Source organism: Heloderma suspectum, chromosome 4 (assembly GCF_057233095.1).
Source record: "Heloderma suspectum isolate Gila_16-S chromosome 4, 16-S_ref, whole genome shotgun sequence".
In the NCBI taxonomy this organism is placed as follows: Eukaryota; Metazoa; Chordata; class Lepidosauria; order Squamata; family Helodermatidae; genus Heloderma; species Heloderma suspectum.
Genome location: NC_139461.1, coordinates 269,060,909 through 269,082,478, shown reverse-complemented (window position 1 = coordinate 269,082,478; position 21,570 = coordinate 269,060,909). Strand labels below are relative to the sequence as shown.

Genomic DNA, 21,570 nt, shown 5'->3' with positions numbered 1-21,570 from the left:
CAACATTACTCTTCCACCATGGTAACTTCAGGGGAGAATGGAGGGCTCATCCTTCCTTCATCCCTGGGATCACTGTGAGGGGAGGGATCTGAAGAACCATCAGCCAATACAAAGTAACCCCAGATCCCTGCTTAGCATTAGTGTATGCATGCTGCCCTCTACTATTGGGGATATTTCCCAATGTGGCATCTATGGCTGGAGTTTTGAGCCTAGGGTCATATTGACCCCCAAATGTTTTCCTGAGAAATGGAGGAATCTCTACCATCAACACAGTATTCCTACCCTGCCTCCGCCTCAATTTAAATTCTCAGGCTCTCCACACAGATGGGCCCTTCTTAGATGCTTTTCTGCCCTGTGCTCAAGCTTGGCAGCACAGAGGAAGTTGCAGAATTAGTGGAAGGAGGGTGGTGATGCAGATTCTTTCTTTCTTTCTTTCTTTCTTTCTTTCTTTCTTTCTTTCTTTCCTGTGTGAGTAAACAGGTGAGGCATGGCAGGAAGTCCAGGAATGGTCTGCCGAGGAATGGTTATTTACAGTCATTCACATAGTGGCCCATGAGAGCCAGTGCACTGCAAGTGATGGCTTTGGCTGTAGGAATTCGGCATTCACTTCCCTGCTCCTGTGTGAATCAAAGTGGGTGGCCTGGGCAATTCACAGTCTCAGCTGAACCTACCTCACAGGATTGTCATAAGGCTAAAGTTATCCTTGGCAGAATGGCATGAGTGTTGCAGGTGCACAATGGAACAAGACCAACATCAGTCCAAGCCTGACAATTTTCTGGGGGGGAAATTGTCAATCAGCTCCTACGCCCCCAGTTCAGAAGGCGATATCTGGCTTTTACCCTGTCTAGCTCCCTGGGAAGTACGCTTGGTGGCCAAACTGGCCTGTGTGTACATGAGCGTCTCAAAATGTGACATGGGAATCAGCCTTAAACAGCGGTACTGTTAGCAAACATAAACGGAAGGGAATCTATAATGTCACATAGCCTTTGCTGGCAGTCTACAAGTTTACATATTTCATATTTAGACTCTGGTGCTATTGTTATTTTCAAATGCTCTAATATTTAACTTTGGTTTATATTATATTAAAAAAACTAGAAATATTCGACATATTTGATTTATTATTTATTTAAAATGTTTATATATTCCCCTTCATCTCATGGTACAAGGGCAGTTTACAAAATGTAATTTAAAAATTTAAAACATCCTAATAAAACCACAACAAAAAAGGCAAAAGATATATAAAATAGGCAGCAAGACCACCTGGCTCCATAAACCAATTGAAAATGCCAAGGCAAACAAATAGGTTTTGACCTGGCGTCAAAAAGAGTATAATGTTGGCACATAATTTACTATGGGTACTTGGAGAAGCCTCTCCCTTATTGATGATCTTAACACACATGGGCAGACTGACCCAGAGAGAGGTGCTCCGACAGATATTTGGGTTTCAAGCCATTTAGGGCTTTAAAAGTAAGCATCAGCACCTTTAACTGCATTTGCAAGCAAATACACAGCCAATGCCATTATTTTAGAATTGGTGTGATGTGACTCTACCTTGCTGTACCAGTTACAACCCTGGCCACCATTTTCTGCATTACCTGAAGCTATCTAGGCATCTTCAAGGGCAGCCCCACATACAACACATAGCAGTAATCCCATCAGGAGGTTACCAGAGCATGTACCATGGCCAGACTTCTCCTGTCTGGGAAAGATCGTAGCTGGTGAACCAGATGAAGCTGATAAAGGGTTCTCCTCGCAACCAAGCCACCTGGGCCTCAAGTGATATTACAGGACAAAGCAATGCACCTGCTCTTTCAGGGGGAGTGTAACCCTGTCTAAAACAGGGTGAGCTCCCAATTCCCAGACAAGAGAACCATAGGGCCTCCATCTTGTCAGGATTCAGGTTCAGTTTATTGGCCTTCATCTAACCCATAACACTGATTCTGCACCTGCACAGTCTCACTTGACTCAGATGACATGGAGAAACAGAGGTGAATGTCATCAGCATACTGCTGACACCTCACTCCAAATCCCCTGATGTTCTCACCCAGCGGCTTCATAGGGATGTGAAAAAGCATGGGGACAAAATGGAACCTTGTAGGACCCACCAGTGCAATTGCCAATGGGTTGAGCAGAAATCCTCCCAAACCACTTTCTGAAAGCAACCCTGAAGATAGGAGTGGGACCACTACATCACCATGCCTCAGGCACCCAACCCACAGAGCTGATCACGCAAATACCATGATTGATGGTATCAAAAGCTGCAGAGAGATCAAGGAGAATTAACAGGGTCGTATTCCCCGTCTCTCTCCTGACAGAGGTCATCCATCAGGGTGACAAGAGCACTTTCAGTGCCAAACCCAGGCCTGAAGCCAGATTGAAGTGGGTCTAGATATAGTAACTAGGGCTATGCCAAATGTTCATATTTAATTTCAAAACTAGGCAATGCCAGATATTTGTCCACCAAAAAGTGTGATTTTGGAAGGAGGTGGACTATTCCCCCCCCTTCTTTTACCTTTTTTTTCTAGTGCTGTTTGCACCCATTGTTTCCTTTCACTGCTGCTTTAGTGCCATCTTTTCTTAGGGCTTCTCCTTCCTTGAATGATCATAGCCAATGAGGGATCATATAGAGCATGGTGATGTCACAACAGCACATAGCTGATCAGAGGTATGTGATAATCTCCTGCATCACACTGCCCTCATTCTGAATGGGAGTCAGAGAGGACATGGCTACCAGACAATGCCTCAATCAAAGGGAAGGGAGAATGTGGAGCACAACTGGGTTGATGCTCCCTATCTTGCTGCATTGCAATGATTTATTGTTCACTCTCACTTTTGTGAGTCCTGTTATCAGAGCAACCAGGTTAGTACCCTGTCACCCAAGATGTCTACTGTTCCAGCACAATGGGTGGACACTTCTGCTCGCTGAAAAATCGTCAAAAGGGAGGAGCTTTTTGCAAATGCCAAATGTTTTCAATAACCCTCTCTTTTTCAGCTCAGCCCTAGTAATAATCGCATTAAGTAATTACTAAAATACAAAACCAACTACATATGGCATTAAATTATGTGGATGTTACTTATTGAACATATCTTTTCAGTTCTACAACCATTAATTAAAAACTGAATCTAAAATCTTGGGTAATGAGAACAGAGAAAAACAGTTATTAGGCCAGTTTGCAAATTGTGGGTTAATTAACAACAAACCATAGGTTAACCACTAGGTTGTTTAGCCTCTAACAACCCAGTGCTTCGGGTTCACACATCACACTCATAACCTACGACCTTGCCAATTGAAGATTGTTGATTAGAAGTGGAAATGAGGAGGTAGCACACTCACTCACACCTGCACAGCAAATCATGGCTTAATTAAACCATGATTTGCCATTACATGTGAACTAGGTCATTCTGTAAAACCCAGGATTTCAACTGGTAGAAACTTTATCCAGAAAATACAGTGACAATCCCAACCATCAGTGGGGCCATGGACTTTGTGGAAGGTTTCCCAATAGGTGCTAAAGGGAAAAAAATGCAATACCAGGACAAATGGGACTAATCCGTAGGAGAGGATGGATCTGACATGTAATGGCCAGATTAAATTCAATATATCTTTGGGTATCCCTCTTATTAAAAACTATTAGAAGATTTGCACTGTATTACAAGGACTTGTTTAGAAAGTCATGCCAGCTTTCACTTGTAACCAAAGTGTTACATTTCTGCACTCCTCAGCCAATACTCATGTATGAGAAAACATGGAGTGGAAATGACTATGATGGTCTATTTTTCAACCCCAATACGTGCAGCAGGGAGGGCATCCATTCTCAGCATGCATTTGGGGAAGAAAAAAAGGGCCCATGCTTCAAAACACATATGACTTTGTACATGCATGTGGTACTCAATGTATGAAAAAGCAACATGAGAATCAGCCTTAAATAACAGTATCAGTAGTAAGCAGAACTTTGCCCAAAAGGTAGTTGCAACTTGAAATATACTTTACAGTGAGTAAAGTTACCCTATGTCACCACCTCTTCTTGAATTGTTCTCCCCACATAATACAACATAAGAAGAGCCTTGCTAGATCAGAGCAAGGGTCCATCTAGTCCAGCATTCTGTTCACACAGAGGCCAATCAGCTACACACAGGAAACGCACAAGCAGGACATCAGTGCAACAGCACCCTCCTGCCCATGTTCTGCAGCAACTGGTGTACATGGGCATACTGCCTCTGATACTGGAGGTGGCATACAGCCATCAGGACTAGCAGCCATTGATAGACAATCTCAGATGCTTTTACTGATGAAAGAGACCCCCCCCCCCCACACACACATTTTTCCTACAAGAAGAGAAGGGCAAATCCTAAAGCATATGCCTGAAGTATTTTTAAAGCTTGACATTAAGAGTGCACTAATGATTGTCAACTGCATGTGTTAAGCATGCAGTGGGTAAGTCAGGTTGCCATCACTACTGAAGCTCTTCTGGGCTGCCAAGAGTTCACTCATCATTCATTGTAGCTGTAGAAGAATGTCCCCTTGTCATATTTGTTAATGGACTGGGTCCCTGATAACATGCCATGAACGTCAAGCAATAATGGATTAAAGTTCATGCACTAGACCACAAACAACAAAAATAAAATGCCCTTTAGACGATAACGTTTTCAGCAGTATTGTAAATTCTGAACATGATCAAGGTTGTTTCCTGGTTTTTAACTAAGAAGGAATGTCCCGTGTGACATTTTATTCTGCCATAGAAGCTGATTGTTTACCCAAGCTAGCATCCAGAAGACTTATTAGGATGGTCTCAGGGACTGGTCCTAGCTAGTGAAGGCTAGAGAGGACCCAGATCTGCTCTCCCTAATGGATTTTCATTCCCTTGCTCTCTGCCCCCACTCCTTGACAGCCCATATACTCTCCCAGACACATCTGCTCAATTCCCATTTTCCCCTTATTAGCACTGCTACCTCTCCTGCATTTCAGCTGGCTTCCCAAAGCACAGGGACTCATGGCATCAGTGGGATCACCCAGCCACTTGCTGCGGGATGCCCCCCCTCTGTTTACTGTATATATTTATATCAGACTTCTCCAGCCATTTGAAGCAACATACAAAAACCAAAAATGAAACCAATGAAACATAATTCCAAAATAAAATATTACTAAAACAGCATATCCACCAAAACAATTTCAAAGAGTAAACAAAACAATGGACACAGCTTGTTTTCCCCTCTCAGCCACCAAAGACCTGAGCAAATGGGAAAGACCATTGATGAAACTTTCTGGAAGACCATTAAAAAGCCACAGGACAAATGTCTCATCTCTCCAATGAACACAATAACCCTTTTTCCCATAGGAAAAGCCTGCCAATATCAATAAACAAAGCAATGTATGCTGCATTTTCATCAAAAACATCTTACCACCTTAAGGGACTAGGTAAAGTCAAATGGTTTCCACTGTTGATTGTGACTGCCATGCCACCAAGGGTTAAAATGGACATGAATTTTGTCTTGCAAAAATCCTGCTTTGATTGGCTGAAATACGAAGAGAGCCTCGTGATATCAGGTATCTAACCTTTACTACAGTTCTTCTATCGCACAATGGTTTTATGAAAATCCATGATTTGACAGAGATAAATTCAACTGAAGCCGCTGGGCAGATAGCACAGAAATAATTAGAACATGTTGTTTAGACTCTTTGCTTCTCCATCATAGCTGAATTTTACAACTGCGTGACATCTGTACTAACTGCCTAATGTGGGCTAACATCTCAGTTTAAACGCTCTTCAGTTAGATGACCAAATGCAAAAGAAGTCAGAGTTTCTATTTCTTGAATGTTGTGCAGCAGAGGGAATGTCACCGGTGCATCTTTTCCCCAGCATTGCCTAACAAGCTGCACCTACTAAATTGCCCATGGGAACTTGTAGGAAAGGTAAAACAATTGTGACAAGTAATTTCAATGTACTAAAAGTGAGGAAGAAAACACCAAGGGCAGGGCTAAGCAACCTCTGTCCTCCAGGTGTTTTGCACTAAAATACTCATAAACCCCATCCAGCATGGCCAATGGTCAGGGATTATGGCAGCTGTAGTCCAAAACATATGGAGGGCAGCATGTTGCCTACCTCTGATCTAGGGGTGCTACACAACTTCACCCTGATACTGCACCTTTATTGTAGACATAAAGGGTACAATAAATATACAAAGCTCCATTCAAGTAGACATTTCTCATTAACTTTAGTATTTCAGTGCTTCCATATGCATATCATTGAAGGTGACTGCAATCCAGCGGAGCTGCTATTTGTGCATCAATATTCTCCTGTTATCATCACAGGATAGGAAAAAGCCCAGAGTAAATGCTGCAAACTAGCAGTTGCCATAATGGAGAAGATAACACCTGTCTCTAGGTATGAAAGGATAATTTAGGTAACGAACAGATTTAAAGCAGAAATCTGACAAACTAGAGGCAGTATCCAATGGCACTCCTACACAGAGTAGACCCACTGAAGTGAATGGGCCTAGTCTGGGTAGGAGTACCATTGGATACTGCCCTAGATCATGTATGTCAGAGAATTTGTCAAACTATTTTGTAAGGTAGGATCAACAGTTAATAAATATACACTAACAGCCCATTCCCATCAGGATTCAGGGCTCCGATCCCTCTTCCTCAGAGGAAGAGGCATTTGATGTAGACCATCTCACAGGGCAGGAATAGGATTGGGTTCTGGAAGCACTTCTCAAGTTCCCTACCTCCTCAGACCCCCTTTCTCCAGAAAGGCCCATGGGGCCAGCCCCCTTCATCTGGAGGTGGTCACATTACCATCCTCGGAGTCCAGCTCCAAAGCCACCGCCACCACCACCACCACCACCACAGTGCACTCACCTCTTGTCATTACAGACAAAGGTTTCTAAAGTAAGCAAGGTCCCTTTAAGGGAAAAGGCCCCATTCAGTGTAGGGGCAGAGCAAACAACCTAAAGGAAGCCCAACCCCTACTTAAGGCTCATTCAGGGTGTGTGAGAGCAACATGCAGCTTAAGCTTTTCTGGCTTCCATACCCACTTGGAGCCCTCTGTGGTACTGTCCAGGTCTTTGCTCTGCCCATCAAAGATCTGACCCTGGAATTGTCTGACCCCATTTCCGGATTGTCTCCTCTGCCAATCCCCTAACAGTGTTCCAACTTCCTTTCTTCAGCAGGGACCACTGCCTGAAAGAGAACAATCCCACTATGTGGCAATAGAGGGAGAGATGGGCCTGCAGGGCCATTCCATCCCTTCTGCTGAGACTCCTTCCATTTGGCTCCTCCTCTCCCTGAACTTTATAAATTCCAATTATTATATCCATTATAAGGATTACTATGTTACTTGAATTCGTGCTTGAGTTTGCTTGTTTTCTTCTTCCCTCCTCATCCCTTTTGTATTGTGTCTTTTAGACTGTAAGCCTGCAGGCAGGGACTATCTTGATCTTATGTATGTTGCTCTGGGAGACTTTCCACTTGAAGAGTGGGGTAAAATTACTTTAAATAAACATCTAACAAACAAACAACAATAATCTAATGACAAAAGGAACACATCCTATTACTGAGAAAATGTGCTTCTCAAAGTACCTTGGGTACATTCTGTGTCAACAAGGGAGACAGCCTTCTCAGTTGTGTGGCCCTGGCTCTGGAATAACATCCCAATGGAGGTGCAGCTAGCACCAGCATGGCAGCTGTTTCAGTGCGGGCACAAAACCTTTTTGCTGGCTCAAGCATTTTAAATGGTTGATTTTTGTCTGTTCTATTTGCTGTCTTTATCAGGATGAGGTTCTATGTTTTTACTGTACTATGTATTCTTTTAATTTGTATTTGTAAACAGCCCTGGTATCTGCAAGGATGAAGGGTGGTCTAAAAATGTTTTAATAAAAAAACAATGAAATAAATACGTTACCATTCCAGCAATCCAGGGGAAGGTTCAATCGTATGTGTGCCCTTCTGAAAACTCCTTCAACTCTACGATGGCCCCCTGCTTTGCATCCTCCGGTTTTCGTCTGAGAGCCTAGCCTTTTAATCTTCAAGCTGATGATGCCTGACCTACACAAGTGTACTTGGAGCCAATGACCCATTTACATGAGGAAAAGCTGCTTCTTGTGGGGATGATCAGGAGAGGAGAACTGGTAGGGTGTGTGTGTGCTTAACTCTTTTCCTTCCCAGTGTTGCCCTTCCTTGAATCCCATCCACATTTCCCCCCATTTAAAAGCCTGCAAGGAGAGGAAGCTGAATGAGGGGCAACAGGGGTGGGGAAATGGTAGATGTGAAAAGGATTGAGCACCACCGTCTGCTGCTGCTTCTCTGCTCTGATGACCCCGACCAAAACAGCATTTCTGCATCTGCATGTCACTGGTTGTCCTTACTGTAGGAAGATATATTTATGTCTAAGAAATATATGAACAAAAGAACCAAGCTGGCACAATCAGACCCAGGTTTTTGAGGGCCCTTGGACAAGACACCCTTAATGGACCTCCTCCCTCATGAGACTGCCACCAGCTGCTCATTCCTTTTCTCATCATTTCTACCACTTGCTTCCTAGACAAGCAGAGAGCCAAGCAGCAGGTAGGCAGTGGCTTCTGTTGCTCCTCCTTCTCACTGCTACAACCGTTGTCTGGGCCAGAATGAGAGGTGGGTGAACAAGCAGCTTTCAGTGGTGAAGAGAAGGAACAATTCCAGAGGATTCTTGTCAGTGGGCCCCAGCTGGTGTGTGGGTCCTCAGCAGGTGCCTGACAGTGCTGACCCTTGATACCAGCAGTGCATGCTGGATCAGACCAAGGACCTGTCTAGTCCAGCATTTCTGTTCCCACATTGGCCAACCAAATGCCTATGGGATGCCCACAAGCAGGACATGGGTGCAATAGCACCCTTATTGTTGTAAGTGTAAGCTGACTGCACCATTCAAGAAATGGAAATACCCAATGTAATACTCCATTCTGCACTCAGTGATTATTCCCTGGGAAGCCATAAATCCTTCCAACATAAACCCTACTCAGACTTTAAAGGCAGGGGAAAGGGAAACCGTCAAAATACCTTCCAAATAATCAAATCTCCAGCTTCTACTTACATGACTAGCTTCCTTTTCTCCAGGGCTACACTTTTTCATTACTTTAGAGCTAAGCATTGATTACATTAAGCCTAAACCAGCATGACCAATGTCAGGAAATATGGGAGCTGTAATCCAAAATATCTGGAGGGCACCAGTTTGCCTACTTCTGCATTAGTGTGTTAGACTAGGACTGGGAAAACCCAGGTTCAAATCTTTGCTAAGCCTTGAAGCTTACTGGGTGACTTTACTGGGCCAGTCACCACCTTAGCCTAACCTACACCACAGAGTTGTTATGAGGATAAAGTGGTGGAGGGGTATATGTAACACAGAAGCATTCCTTGGAGGAAAGGTGGGATACAAATGTAATAAACAAACAAACTAACTAACTAACTAACTCCAAACTCATATGGTATTAAAATGAGTAATGCATAACTTAAAAAGTGACACCAGCAAAGTCCTCCCTGCCATATTGCTATTTTTTTTTGTTTCATTTTGTTCTAGTTTTTATTTTATTTTTGAAGCTTGCTCTTCCTGTCTTCTCCAACTTGTTCATCCTGTAAGGTCACCTTCTTTCTTCTTAACACAGGTGAACAGCAGTAGCATGGCAGAGTGAGCCTTCCATTATGTTGGAATATTAGGGTTCAGTATTCCAAAAGGGACTTGTGGAAGCTGTCATACTAAGCAAAGATCTGGCTGAAGCAAGCTTTGCACAATTGTCCAGGAAAGGCTCTTGATGACCTCACGTAAAAATATCTAGTGCATGGCATGGACTCAGTGGCCTGGTTCAGACATGATCTCTGTCTACTAAACCATAGTTTATTGGACAGAGGACTAGCCTTGTGCTGGTGTGCTCCCTGCTCGCTATTCCCCTTTCCTCCACCCCTCATGCACCTGGCTTCGAGGAGGATATTGATAAAACAAAACAGGGCTTTGAGGATTGGTAATATTTATTTTTAGCATGACTTTCCTTCCAGTTATCCTCCCAGCATCCCAACATATGAAGAGGATTTTCATCTTACAGAATGCTTCTGTGTTACATATACCCATTCTATTTGTCTGCTCAGCAGAAACACTACATCTAGTATCTACTGATTGCTAGCCAAAGCAGAAAGGTGAGATTTCCCCCCTGAAGCCTAACAAGCCTTCTGGTTTACTGACTAACTTAATAATTATTGAGTTTTTAAAAACCCTATGAAAGCTAAAATACAGTGGAAACTTTCTCTATTTCATTCTGGTGATGAGGCAGCAAGCTACTCGACTGAAACCCCAGCTGGATATCTGTGCTTTTCCATTTTCCCTTTCCAAACAAATATGAGAATTTTGCTTCTACAGAAAAATGTTCCTAACTGGCAAAATGGTGTGCGTGCGCGTACTAAGCCATACATTTATTGTCACAATCCTAACCTGGAAGGACAGTACAAAATGATATAGTTGGCATCTTTGCAAGATAGAAAAAGATTTAGGGAGAAAAACCTCTTTCAGAATTAGCCTCCTTAATTGTTCTATTTATTATATGCATCAATAATACCACTACTGTTCTTGATATGATTTGCAAACCTGACATGCCTTCCAATTCCTTAGCTTAGAAATGTTCTCTGTAGACAGAGAAAGTCTCTTTCCCCCTTTCTTTCTCAAGGAAAAGCAAAATGTCTTTGCTCTGACTGCTCTGCATTATTTCCGCCATTGCAGGCTGGCTGCCACTGTCAAACAGTATGTCTGTCAAAACAGGCATGGCTGCACGTACCTTATAATGTGATTCTGTCTCCTCTTCCTGAGTAGAACTGGAGGGAGATGGCGTAGCAGATTTGCTTCCCGGGGGTGATGGGGAACCATGGGTAACACCGCTCCTCAAACCCATCTGAGAAATCAGCTGTGACTGGCTGAGGGCACTCATGTGACCGGTTAACATCCCTGGTCGATTGATCAGGGGAACTTGATGGTTGGACTCATAGGAAGTGGCGTCTGAGTGGACCATCTCCTGGATCTGAGTTAGGAGAATATTACTTTTTAATTAAAATTGTATCATATTTATTGTCTTATAAAAATTACGTTATGATGCAGGCTGGGAATGCTTATTACCAGGGTGTTAATCACCCTGGGGAAAACTAGTCTGTTCCATGCTGGGAAAAAGTTGCTCCTATTTTAAGGCATTAATATCTTCTTCAATTATTTTCTGTTATCAGAACCGTTTCATTACACAGACGACTGCAATGGATTTACACATTTTTGCTTTAGGTTTTGTTTTTTCCAGTTTGCAGAACATTCGGCAATGTATTTATGGTTGCCAAATAAAAAACTATACTATATGTCTTAATATGAATAAATAACAGGGTATTCTAAAGGGTCCTGTAATCCCTGGCAAAAACAGGCATCTCTGGGATCCAAATACCATACATCCCACAGCAGTGCTGCTGTGACAAGTGGGAACTACAAGACTGCCATGTTCCCCTGACATTAATCAGCAGGTGATTAATTGTTGTTGAACTGGGTTATGCAGTATTCTGGCTCCCAGATATACCAGGCTTTGGGGGTGGGGGCTGCACAGGCCGATTGTGGCAGCACAGTGCAGCAGACTTGCCAACTGTGCTCTTAAATGTTTACTTTTCAAAATGGCTGTACCAAGTTTTGGTTTGTCATTTTACTATCCACCTCAGACCTCCAGATATTCCTGTTTTCATGATAAAAAGCCAAAGTTGAAACATGTGATCGTATGATCAAAGCAACAACAATGCAAGAGTCTCTTCTTGAATAATTAAGCAAACATGAAGAGATGGAGACTACAAATCTGGGTCCAACGGTCCACACAATATTCTGTAGTAATAAGTATCAAACTTGATGTAGTAGAACAAGCAAGTCTGTTTTCCAGTTTTGAATGGATATTTCTAACATTTTAAAAAAGTAATTCTAAACTTGCTGAACTAGCTGGAGATTTGCAAACAGAAGTGAGGAGAGGATGGAAAGAAGATCCAAAATCAAGGGGGAAGAAAGAGAGAAAGGGCAGATTCAGCTTAAAGAATGAATACATCTGGTCCCAGCGCCATCCAGAAGTATTGGACTACAACTCCCATTATCCCCAGCCAGTATGTTGGGGAACACTGTCCTATACAGTAATTCTTGGTATGTATAGTTTCTTAAATTACTTTTATTGAAGATAAAATCTAATACTAATGTCAACATTTTTTAAAAAAACAAAATGCATTCACTCAAATCAGCTTAATACATGGTATTATTAGTGAAATTAACATGCTTTGAAGAATTAAAAAAATGACACCCTTTTCCAAATTTGGAATTTTGGACCCATGCAGAGAATATATCCACTGATGCAAATAGAACCTGCAATATTTAATCTTTAAACATGGGCCCATTTTAAAAAATGGGAAACTACAGCTAAAGATCACCAAGGGTGCTAGCGCTTAAATTGCCTGAGGCTAAGCTGTCTGAAGTGAACAAAAACATATAATATTCTCACTGGGAGACGTGTCTTGTTTGTATCAAATAGGAGAAAAATAAGTTAAAAGTTATATACACCATTGTGCTTCAGGGCTGTCTCCAGATGCCTGATTCTGAATTATTATTATTATTATCATCATCATCATCATCAACAACAACAACAACATTTATATACCGCTCCACATCAGAAGATTTCGGAGTGCTGAACAACATGATAAAAGAATAAAACAACAGGTTAAAAGAGTTAAAACATTAAAAAAAAAAAAAAGACAAACCCCAACAAGGTGGAATTTAACAAACTACGGCTGGTCATGCAAAGAAGGCTTCTTGAAATAACAATATCTTCAGGAGGCGCTGGAAGGAACACAATGCTGACCTCTAAAGGCAGGGAATTCCACAGGAAGGGGGCCACCACACTGAAGGCTCTTTTCCTGGTGGACTCCAACCGGGCCATGGGTCCATGTGGAACCACCAGGAACATGCCCTCTGATGACCTCAGTGACCAGGCAGGTTAGTAAGGAAGGAGGCGCTCTCTCAGGTATCCTGGTCCCAAGTTGTTTAGGGCTTTGTACACTAGTACTAATACCTTAAACCTGGCCCAGTAGTGAATAGGCAGCCAGTGCAGTTCCCTCAGCAAAGGAGTTACACGCTGAAAAGGGGCAGCTCCCGACAACAGCTGAGCTGCTGCATTCTGCACTAGCTCCAGCTTTTGGACCAGCCCTAAGGGCAGGCCCACATAGAGCGCATTGCAGTAATCCAGACTTGAGGTTACTAATGCCTGTACCACCGTGTCAGGGTTGGATTGGAGCCCAGGGAACCCCAAAGAAGTTCTGATTCTGAGGAAGAGTTAGAAACCATGGGAGAGGAACCTGTGCGCGTTTCAGAGGAGCAGCCAGGGGGAGAGCCCCTCCCGGTACACATTCCTGAGAGTGATAGTGACCCTGACAGGGAGAGGGTGGAGCAACAGCAGTTTCTGGACACTAGGCGCCGGCGCACCCTCAATCATGAGATGGCGGGCGCTGAGAAGCGGCGCTCAGCCCGCTTGGCGCGACGGCAACAGCGGCACCCTGATGCCCCATGGGAAAGGGGTGGACTCTCTCCTCCTAGCTCATAAGTACAGCGGTTTCCCGCCTTCCCCTCCAAATGGAGATCAACTGATTCCTAAGGTTAGAATCCCTGAGTAGGAAACTCTCTTAGGTCTTACTCGTAGGATCAAGCAATTAGCATCTGTAAACGTCATTAGGTTGAATGGGAATAAAGCCTTGGAAAAGAGTTCTATTGTCTGCGTGTTGATTCTGGCTACCTGAGGATTTCAGAAGGCAGCAGGGGTGACCTCCTGACACACCGTGGGCAAGCTATCCCTGTCCAGGAGAGGCCGTAGTTGGCGAACCAGATGAAGATGGTAAAAGGCACTCCGAGCTGCTGCGACCACTTGGACCTCCAGCAACAATGATGGATCTAGGAGTACCCCCAGACTACGGACCTGATCTTTCAGAGGGAGTGCAACCCCATCCAGAACAGGCAATGAGCCTATCTCCTGGACCCGGGAACCACTCACCCACAGGGTTTCCGTCTTGCCAGGATTCAGCTTCATTTTTTGGCCCTCATCCAGCCCATTACTGAGTCTAGGCACCGATTCAGGACTTGCACAGTCTCTCCCGATTCAGATGTCACAGGGAGATAGAGCTACGTGCCATCAGCATACTGATGGCATTTAGCTCCAAATTCCCTAATGACCGCTCCCAGTGGCTTCATATAGATGTTAAACAACATTGGGGACAAGATGGTACCCTGTGGCACCCCATAGCTTAATTGCCAAGGGGCTGTGGAATAGTCGCCCAATGTTACTCTCTGAAATCGGCCCCGTAGGTAGGGCCGGTGTCAGGAGCGCCCTAGCTGCCTCTTACAGTCCCCTCCAATAGCCAACTCAAGACACAGATGACGAGGATTCTTTCCAAGGCTTTATTCCTTTATTACTTAATGACTCTTACAAATGCTAATCACTAGCGACTAAGCAAGGAACTGCACTGGGGTAGATAGCAGAGCAGCCTAAGCTCCAGGTAAGGCAGTTGGTCCCTGTTTGAAGGAGAACCGCGGGAAGACTCTGAACTTATGGGCTATGGAGAGATCCTCCCTCTTACCTGTGGGTCCTCGGGACGTGACTGTTGCTTTAGCGCCAAACGAGCAGAGCACCTCCTTTCGGCGCCCTCCATCTGTCGCCACTCCCTGTGTCTGCGCCAAGCGTCCAGCAAGCCCCCTTCCACCACTCTCTCACTGCCAGGGTCACTATCTCTCTCAGGAATGCTGGCAGGAGGAATCTCTGCCAGCTGCTGTGCTTGTGAGAGATGAGTGAGCTCCTCTCCCATGGATTGCTGTTCTTCCTCAGAATCAGAACTGCTCTGGGGCTCTATGGGCTCAGTCTCCACCCTGACAACCAGAACCACTGTAGCACAGTGCCTCCAATACCCATCTCACGGAGTCGATCCAGGAGGATACCATGGTCAATGGTATCAAAAGCCAATGAGAGATCGAGCAGAATTAACAGGGTTGGACTCCCCCTGTCCCTCTCTCGATAAAGGTCATCCATCAGGGCAAACAAGGCTGATTCAGTCCTGTAACCAGGACAAAACCCAGATTGAAATGGGTCTAGATAATCAGTATCCTCCAAGAGTGCCTGCAGTTGGTCCGCCATGACCCTCTCAAGTACCTTCCCTAGAAAAGAGGTATTTGTGACTGGGCGGTAGTTGTCTAATACCATTGGGTCCAGAGTGGGCTTCTTCAGGAGTGGCCACACTACTTCCTCCTTAAGGACAGCAGGGACCACCCCTTCCTGTAGGGAATCATTTATCTCTCCCTGGACCCACCCAGTCATACCCCCTCGGCCGGCTTTTATTAGCCAGGAAGGACAGGGATCAAGAGGGCACGTGGTTGGTCGCATGATTGCAAGCATCTTGTCCACATCATCAGGCTGTAACAACTGGAACTGATCCCACAAAGTCGGGCAGATAGTGGCATCAGACACCTCGACTGGTACTACACTAACAACAGCATCAAGGTCACTGCGGAGACAAGCGATTTTGTCCTCAAAGTGCGATGCAAAAAGGTCACAGCGGGTCCTTGACAGGGCCAGGGCCCCATTTACTGGGGAAGATGTTAACAACTGCAGGACCACCTGGAAGAGCTTCGCTGGGTGGCTACTTGAGGACGCAATGGAGGCAGCAAGATAAACCTTCTTTGCTGCCTACACTGCCACACAGTAGGCACGATAGAGTGTCCTCGGTCGTCTTCACTTCGAATCTTGTGCCATTTACGCTCTAGCCAATGTCTAGCCTGTTTCATTGACTGCAGCTCCCCAGTATACCAGGGAGCAGAACAGGCTCCACAGTGCTGGAGAGGGCACTCAGGTGCAATCAAGTCGATGGCCCTCCACATCTCACTGCTCCACAGTGAGGCTAGGGCCTTGGCTGGATCACCAGCTCTCTCCACTGGAAAATCTTCAACAGCATTCAGACATCCATTGTATTCCATCAGTCTCCTGGGGCGGACCATCCGAATAGGTCCCCCACCCCCGCGGGAGGAGAGTAACGCCATAAGTTCAAATCTCACCAGGAAATGGTCTGACTATGGCAATGGGATTACTTGGTGCCCCCCAATCTTCAGACTACCCATCTCACAAGTTTGAGCAAAAACCCGATCAAGGGTGTGCCTTACTTCATGTGTTGGGCCAATGACATACTGAGACAGCCCCATGGTTGTCATGGAGGCCATGAAATCCTGAGCTGGAACTCCGGAGACAGCCTCAGCATAGAAGTTGAAGTCACCCAGAAGCTCTGTCCTGGGTTCCTCCAACACTTGCAACTGCTTCCGCCAGCTCAGTCAGGGAGGATGCTGGGCAGCAGGGTGGGTGGTGCAGCAGCAGCATCCCCAATCTGTCTCTATGGCCCAACACCAGGTGCAACCCCTCAAGTCCCGCTCCAAGGTGGAGTGGTCTCCTGGTGTTAGAGATGGAAGTTCTATGAACCACGGCAACTCCCCCACACCCAGCCCTCCAACCTATGTTGGTGTTGCACTGAGTACACAGGTGGGCAGAGCTGAGTCAAGTTGACTCCACCCATCTCACCCACCCAAGTCTCAGTAATACCCGCCAGGTAGGCCTTCTCATCCATGATCAAATCGTGAATGAGTGTGGTCTTACTGCAGACCAATCTGGCGTTAAATAGCAGCACCACAAGACAGGAGGGCACAGTGAAAGAGCTACCAGCTACATGAGAGCTAGAGGAGGAGGGTAGAAAGGGAACAGTGAAATGAGCCTGTTCTGTGTCCTGAGTACTCAATATCTGTTAATTCTTGCAATCCATTTGAAACAATTGGTTATCACTGCCAGCTCCAGGTTTTTGAGGGTCCTTGGACAAGACACCCTCAGTGGGCACCCTCCCTCAGTGAGTCTACCTTCTCATGACCATTTTCATCAGCTGCTATTGCTCCTTGTCTTTTTTCTCATCATTGCTACCACTTGCTTGCTTGACAGGCAGAGCACCAGTGAACAAGGAGGCAGCGGCATCTACTGTGCCACTTCCTCACTCCTACTGTTGTCTGCGCCAGAGCAAGAGGCAGGTGAACAAGCAGGTTGCCATGGTGAAGAGCGGAGCTCTTATCAGTGAGGCCCCTGCTGGTGCCCTTGATACTGGCCTTAATTGGTATTATCCACTATCACTGACTGGATACCTGATTGACTATAAAGATCACCTATCTGGGATTTCACAGTAGATTCTGTGGTCCTACTCTATCCCCTCCACATTCCCTTTGATCCTTTCCCCTGTGTCATGACTCCTGGTTGCCATCTCCCCCACCCCCCCATTATTTCTCCTGTCTACCTCATAAGCAGGCTATCATTTTCCACTGGCTTCTTTCCATGTGCAATGTGCATTCAAACTTGTTTCCCCTATTCTAAAAAAAACACCTCTCAATCCATCCTGACTTTCCAGCTACCATCCGTTTCCCTTCTACCCTTTCCCTCCAAACTCCTGGAGCATGATACTTACTCTTCCTGCCTTGACTTTCTGTCTTCCAGCTCCTCTCCTCTCTAAAATCTGGCTTCTGCCCTCTGTGCTCCACTCAAACTGCCATCAAATCACTGATGATTGCCTCACTGCCAAATCCAAAGTCTCTACTCAACCCCCATCCTCCTTGACCCCCTGCTTCCACTGATACAAGTTGATCATCTTCTCCTGCTTGACTCCTGTCAAGCCTGGGCTTCAATTACACTGTCTTCAGCTGGTTCTGTTCTTGCCAGTCTAATCACTCATTTGAAGTCTCTACAAAAGGAAGCTCTTCCTCTGCTTTCTCCCTTTCTGTTGAGGGGTCACTCAAGGATCTGTTCTTGATCCTTTGCTCTTTAAACACATACTATCCCTAGGTGACCTCATCAAATCATGTAGCTTTCAGTCCTGTCGTACTAAAAGCCATGGGATTTAACAAGGTCACCCAGGGATAACAGGCATTTGGAGAAGAGCACTGTTGGTGGACTCATCTACCTGTCTACCCTAGGACTTCCTCCCTCCGTCCAATCCTACATCTATAGCTGTCTGATATTTTCACCTGTCTGTTTGATTGCTGCCTCAAATGCAACATGTCCAAGATCAAAGTTCTTATCTTTCCTCCCAAGCCCTCCTCTCCTCTGACAAACAACATCATCATTCATCCTTTTGAACATTCATGGAGCCTTGACTTTATCTTTGACTCTATTTTTTGCTCCCTCTATTCAGTCCATCACCAAATCATGTCACTCGTCCCTTTACAACACTGCTCATGCTCCCTGCCCCTTGCAATCTCTCACCATGACGACTGCACCCTTCTGCTCTCTAGGCTTCTGTTACCATTCCTTGACCACCCTCCCATTCATAACTGCTGGCAAAATCATTGATCTCTCTTGTTGCTTGGACTATGTGATGTTTCCACTTCATCCCTATACTGTCCACTCCAAGAATGCCTACAAGTTGTCTACAAATTCCTTACCCCTTCCCAGCCTTTGTCAACCTGATGCCATTGGCCATACTGGCTGGGAATTATGGGAGTTGTAGTGCATCACTTCTGGGGGTCACCAGGTTGGGGAAGGCAGCCCCTTTTTATTTCTTAGTTCCCATTTTCTGATATTTGCCTACCTATTACCTTTGCTCCACTTCCCAGGTCTACTGCTCTCTTAAATGACTCTTCCATTTCCCCCTTCCTGCCCCTGATGTTTGAAAGTGTCTCGCAGAAAACCTTCATGATGCCATTTCTCTCTATTCATTCTCAACCCCCATCTTTTCCATGAAGCCTTTGGTACAACCCTTTAGGCATCATCCCCTACTGAAACTAAATGTAACTGCATGTATGTGAACTGCATGCATATTCTTCCCCTGTTTACCTTCTCACTGTCTTCCTCCCCACCCTTCATTGCTTTCCCTAGGTAGAATTTTTTAATTGTAAGCTCCTTGCAGCAGAGCAGTTATCTTCTTTTTCTTACCCTGTGAAGTATCATGGATGTTGATGGTGCTATAAATAAACAAATGGGACCCCCATTTGCCTGGATTCTACAGTAATATAAATGCCTGTTCAGCTGATCTTGCCTCTTAACTTCTTCCTGCTATTCATTGGCTTACTTTAAATGAATTAACAGACGGAAGTGGGAAATTGACATCTTCCTCCTCTGGAAGATGCAGAACCCTAAAATAATCCCAATTAAAGGCAAAAATACAATGGTGAATTACATATGATTAGTGAGATCAGACTCTGGGATACCCAAGGAACAAAGCATGGGCCCACAGAAATGCCAAAAAAGAGCAATTGACCTAATTTAGGTTTCCTTTTGCTGGAGACAAAACCCCACAGGAGTAGCAATTTGTCACTCCCATCCTACCTGTAAAGGTAATATCAAAGAATTAATTACTCTGGTATGCTAATAAAAGGGCAATGCATTGGGACACCACAGTTTCTTTATTAGTTTCAAAGATGGAATTAAGCCAGATACTTAGGTACAATCAGATTCAGACACAGCAGAAACCAGCAGGAGGGAAATCAAACTCTGTCTTAAACATTTTCCAGACCTTTTTTCTTTTTTTCTTTTTATATTAATCTGATTAATGTTAACATGAGTTTAAAGACCCAGGGCTTTATTTATTAACAATTTTCGTTTCCGATAAGCCCACTGAGGTGCAATCTCTCATTAGCAGGGGACTCCTGCCAACTCCATTAGCAGCTCATAAAGTAAGAAACGTAAGGAAGAGCTGGGAGGGCTCAGTAGGTTTCAGCAGAAATAAATCCAAATGCAGAAGCAGATTTACTGCTACAGGTCGGGAATCAAGAGCTTTTCTACAACACTAGACAGCATGTAGGGCTCAGATATTCAATAGGCACTGAAGGGGGGAGCTTAAGAAAAGTGGGGAACTGGCACAGTTTTTACAAGAGCAGCTCTTGTCTGTTCTGTTAAATAAATATGAGGATTCAATTTACTTTTTAAAACTTGGTACATTTGTATTCTGTTTCCATCCAACCTCCAGGGAGCTGAGAGGGGCAGAGAGGCTGGTGGACGAAGAGGGGGCTGTTGTGCTCATGTTCTGCTTGTGGGCACAAGAACTGTGAGAACAGAATGCTGCACTAGATAGCCCTTTGGTTTGATCCACCAGGGCTCTGCTTATGAGGTGAGCACAGCATTTTAGACTAGCCCTTTATGCATGGAAATGTCAACTGGCCTTCCTCCAGAGGGCTGGTTCACACCTTGACTTGATGACTGCAACACAAGTTGATGACGTCAGTGTGTAAATGGATTGCTACAAATAGAACTTTCATGCCAACACATATTACCTCAAGCACCAAGCTCTTAAACTGAGTCAGTTTCCAGATTAAGCTGCCAGCTGATAATCAGGTGTAGAGAAATCAAACAATGTACATACATGTCTGAACCAGCCTTTACATGGCAAGCTCTGCATGGTTAGCTGTTTGTGTAACCAGTGCCCTGTGCAGTTCCAGTAATTTTAAGCAGGTAAAAGCATCCAGTAAGATTTACAGTTGGGGGAGGATTTGAATACATCTACAATTTGAGCAGTTACTAACATGAGCAGTTGCTTGACTGATGTAGGCCTTAGGTTCAAACTGATATATATCATTGTCAACATCATTGCCTGGGTTCAGATGACTGCATAAGGAGAAGAAGCTGTTGTGGCTTTTCCCCCCCGCCCCCGCGTGTGCGACTACCATTTAGATAATTACCTGCGCTGCAGCGCAGATTGGCGTGTCATCTGAATCCAGCATGCAGCATAGGGTAGCTTCGTACCCACCCTACAACCCTTGATGTGCAGTAGAGGTTGCAGGGTGGGTACGAAGCCACCCCCACCCCCACACACACACCACACGCTGGGTCCGGTTGACGCTCCAACCACTGCTGCTGGTAATTATGTAAATGGTGGTCGTGTACGCCACACACATGGGGATGGGGGGAGAAGCCACAATGGCTTCTTCTCTCTATGCAGTCCTCTGAACCCAGTCAATGTAACTGGCCCAAGGCCACCCAGTGAGCTTCATGCCTAAGGGGGGATCTGAGCATTGGGTTTCCACATCCTAGTCCAATCACTATGCTACATTACCTCTCTATACTTTAGATTCTAGAAAAACAGTGGCTAATCATCTTGGAAATTCAAAATGACTTAAGATTTATATGGCATAGAGGTAGCCCTGGTAGAATAACCTGTTTCTAATTAAAAAAAAGGTTAACCAAATTAATCACAGATCGCAATATTCAATTTATAACTCAAATGCTAAATTTGAGCCCTTTCTATATGGCCAAATGTCAGATTGGGACTTTACCATCATGAATAATTTGGTGTTAACCACAAATGTGGCTGATTTCAGGTAATTTATGAACACATGAACAGTATAGACAGCCTTGAGGAGAACCCACCGTTTCCTTCCTTTCATTGTAAAAAAAAAGACCATTTATTCCTCTCCTCTGCATAACTTTTAAAAAAAATTATTCAGGTTCCTTAAAAAACACACAACCAAGTTACTAATCCATAAAATACTCTTATAAGAGGATAAA

At 44.7% G+C, this 21,570-nt stretch overlaps 1 protein-coding gene across 15 annotated transcripts in view; it reads right to left on the bottom strand.

Annotated features, from left to right (window-relative positions):
• TOX2 (TOX high mobility group box family member 2) overlaps window positions 1-21,570 on the bottom strand; it is a 322,550-nt gene that overhangs the window by 67,883 nt on the left and 233,097 nt on the right. For 7 of the 15 annotated variants that reach the window (XM_084853820.1, XM_084853822.1, XM_084853817.1 and 4 more), the window contains one exon: window positions 10,792-11,031. The exons of the other annotated variants lie outside the window; for them this stretch is intronic. In XM_084853820.1, the coding sequence (XP_084709946.1) occupies window positions 10,792-11,031 (240 nt within the window). The remainder of the gene's footprint in view (window positions 1-10,791; window positions 11,032-21,570) is intronic. 15 annotated transcript variants of the gene reach the window in all.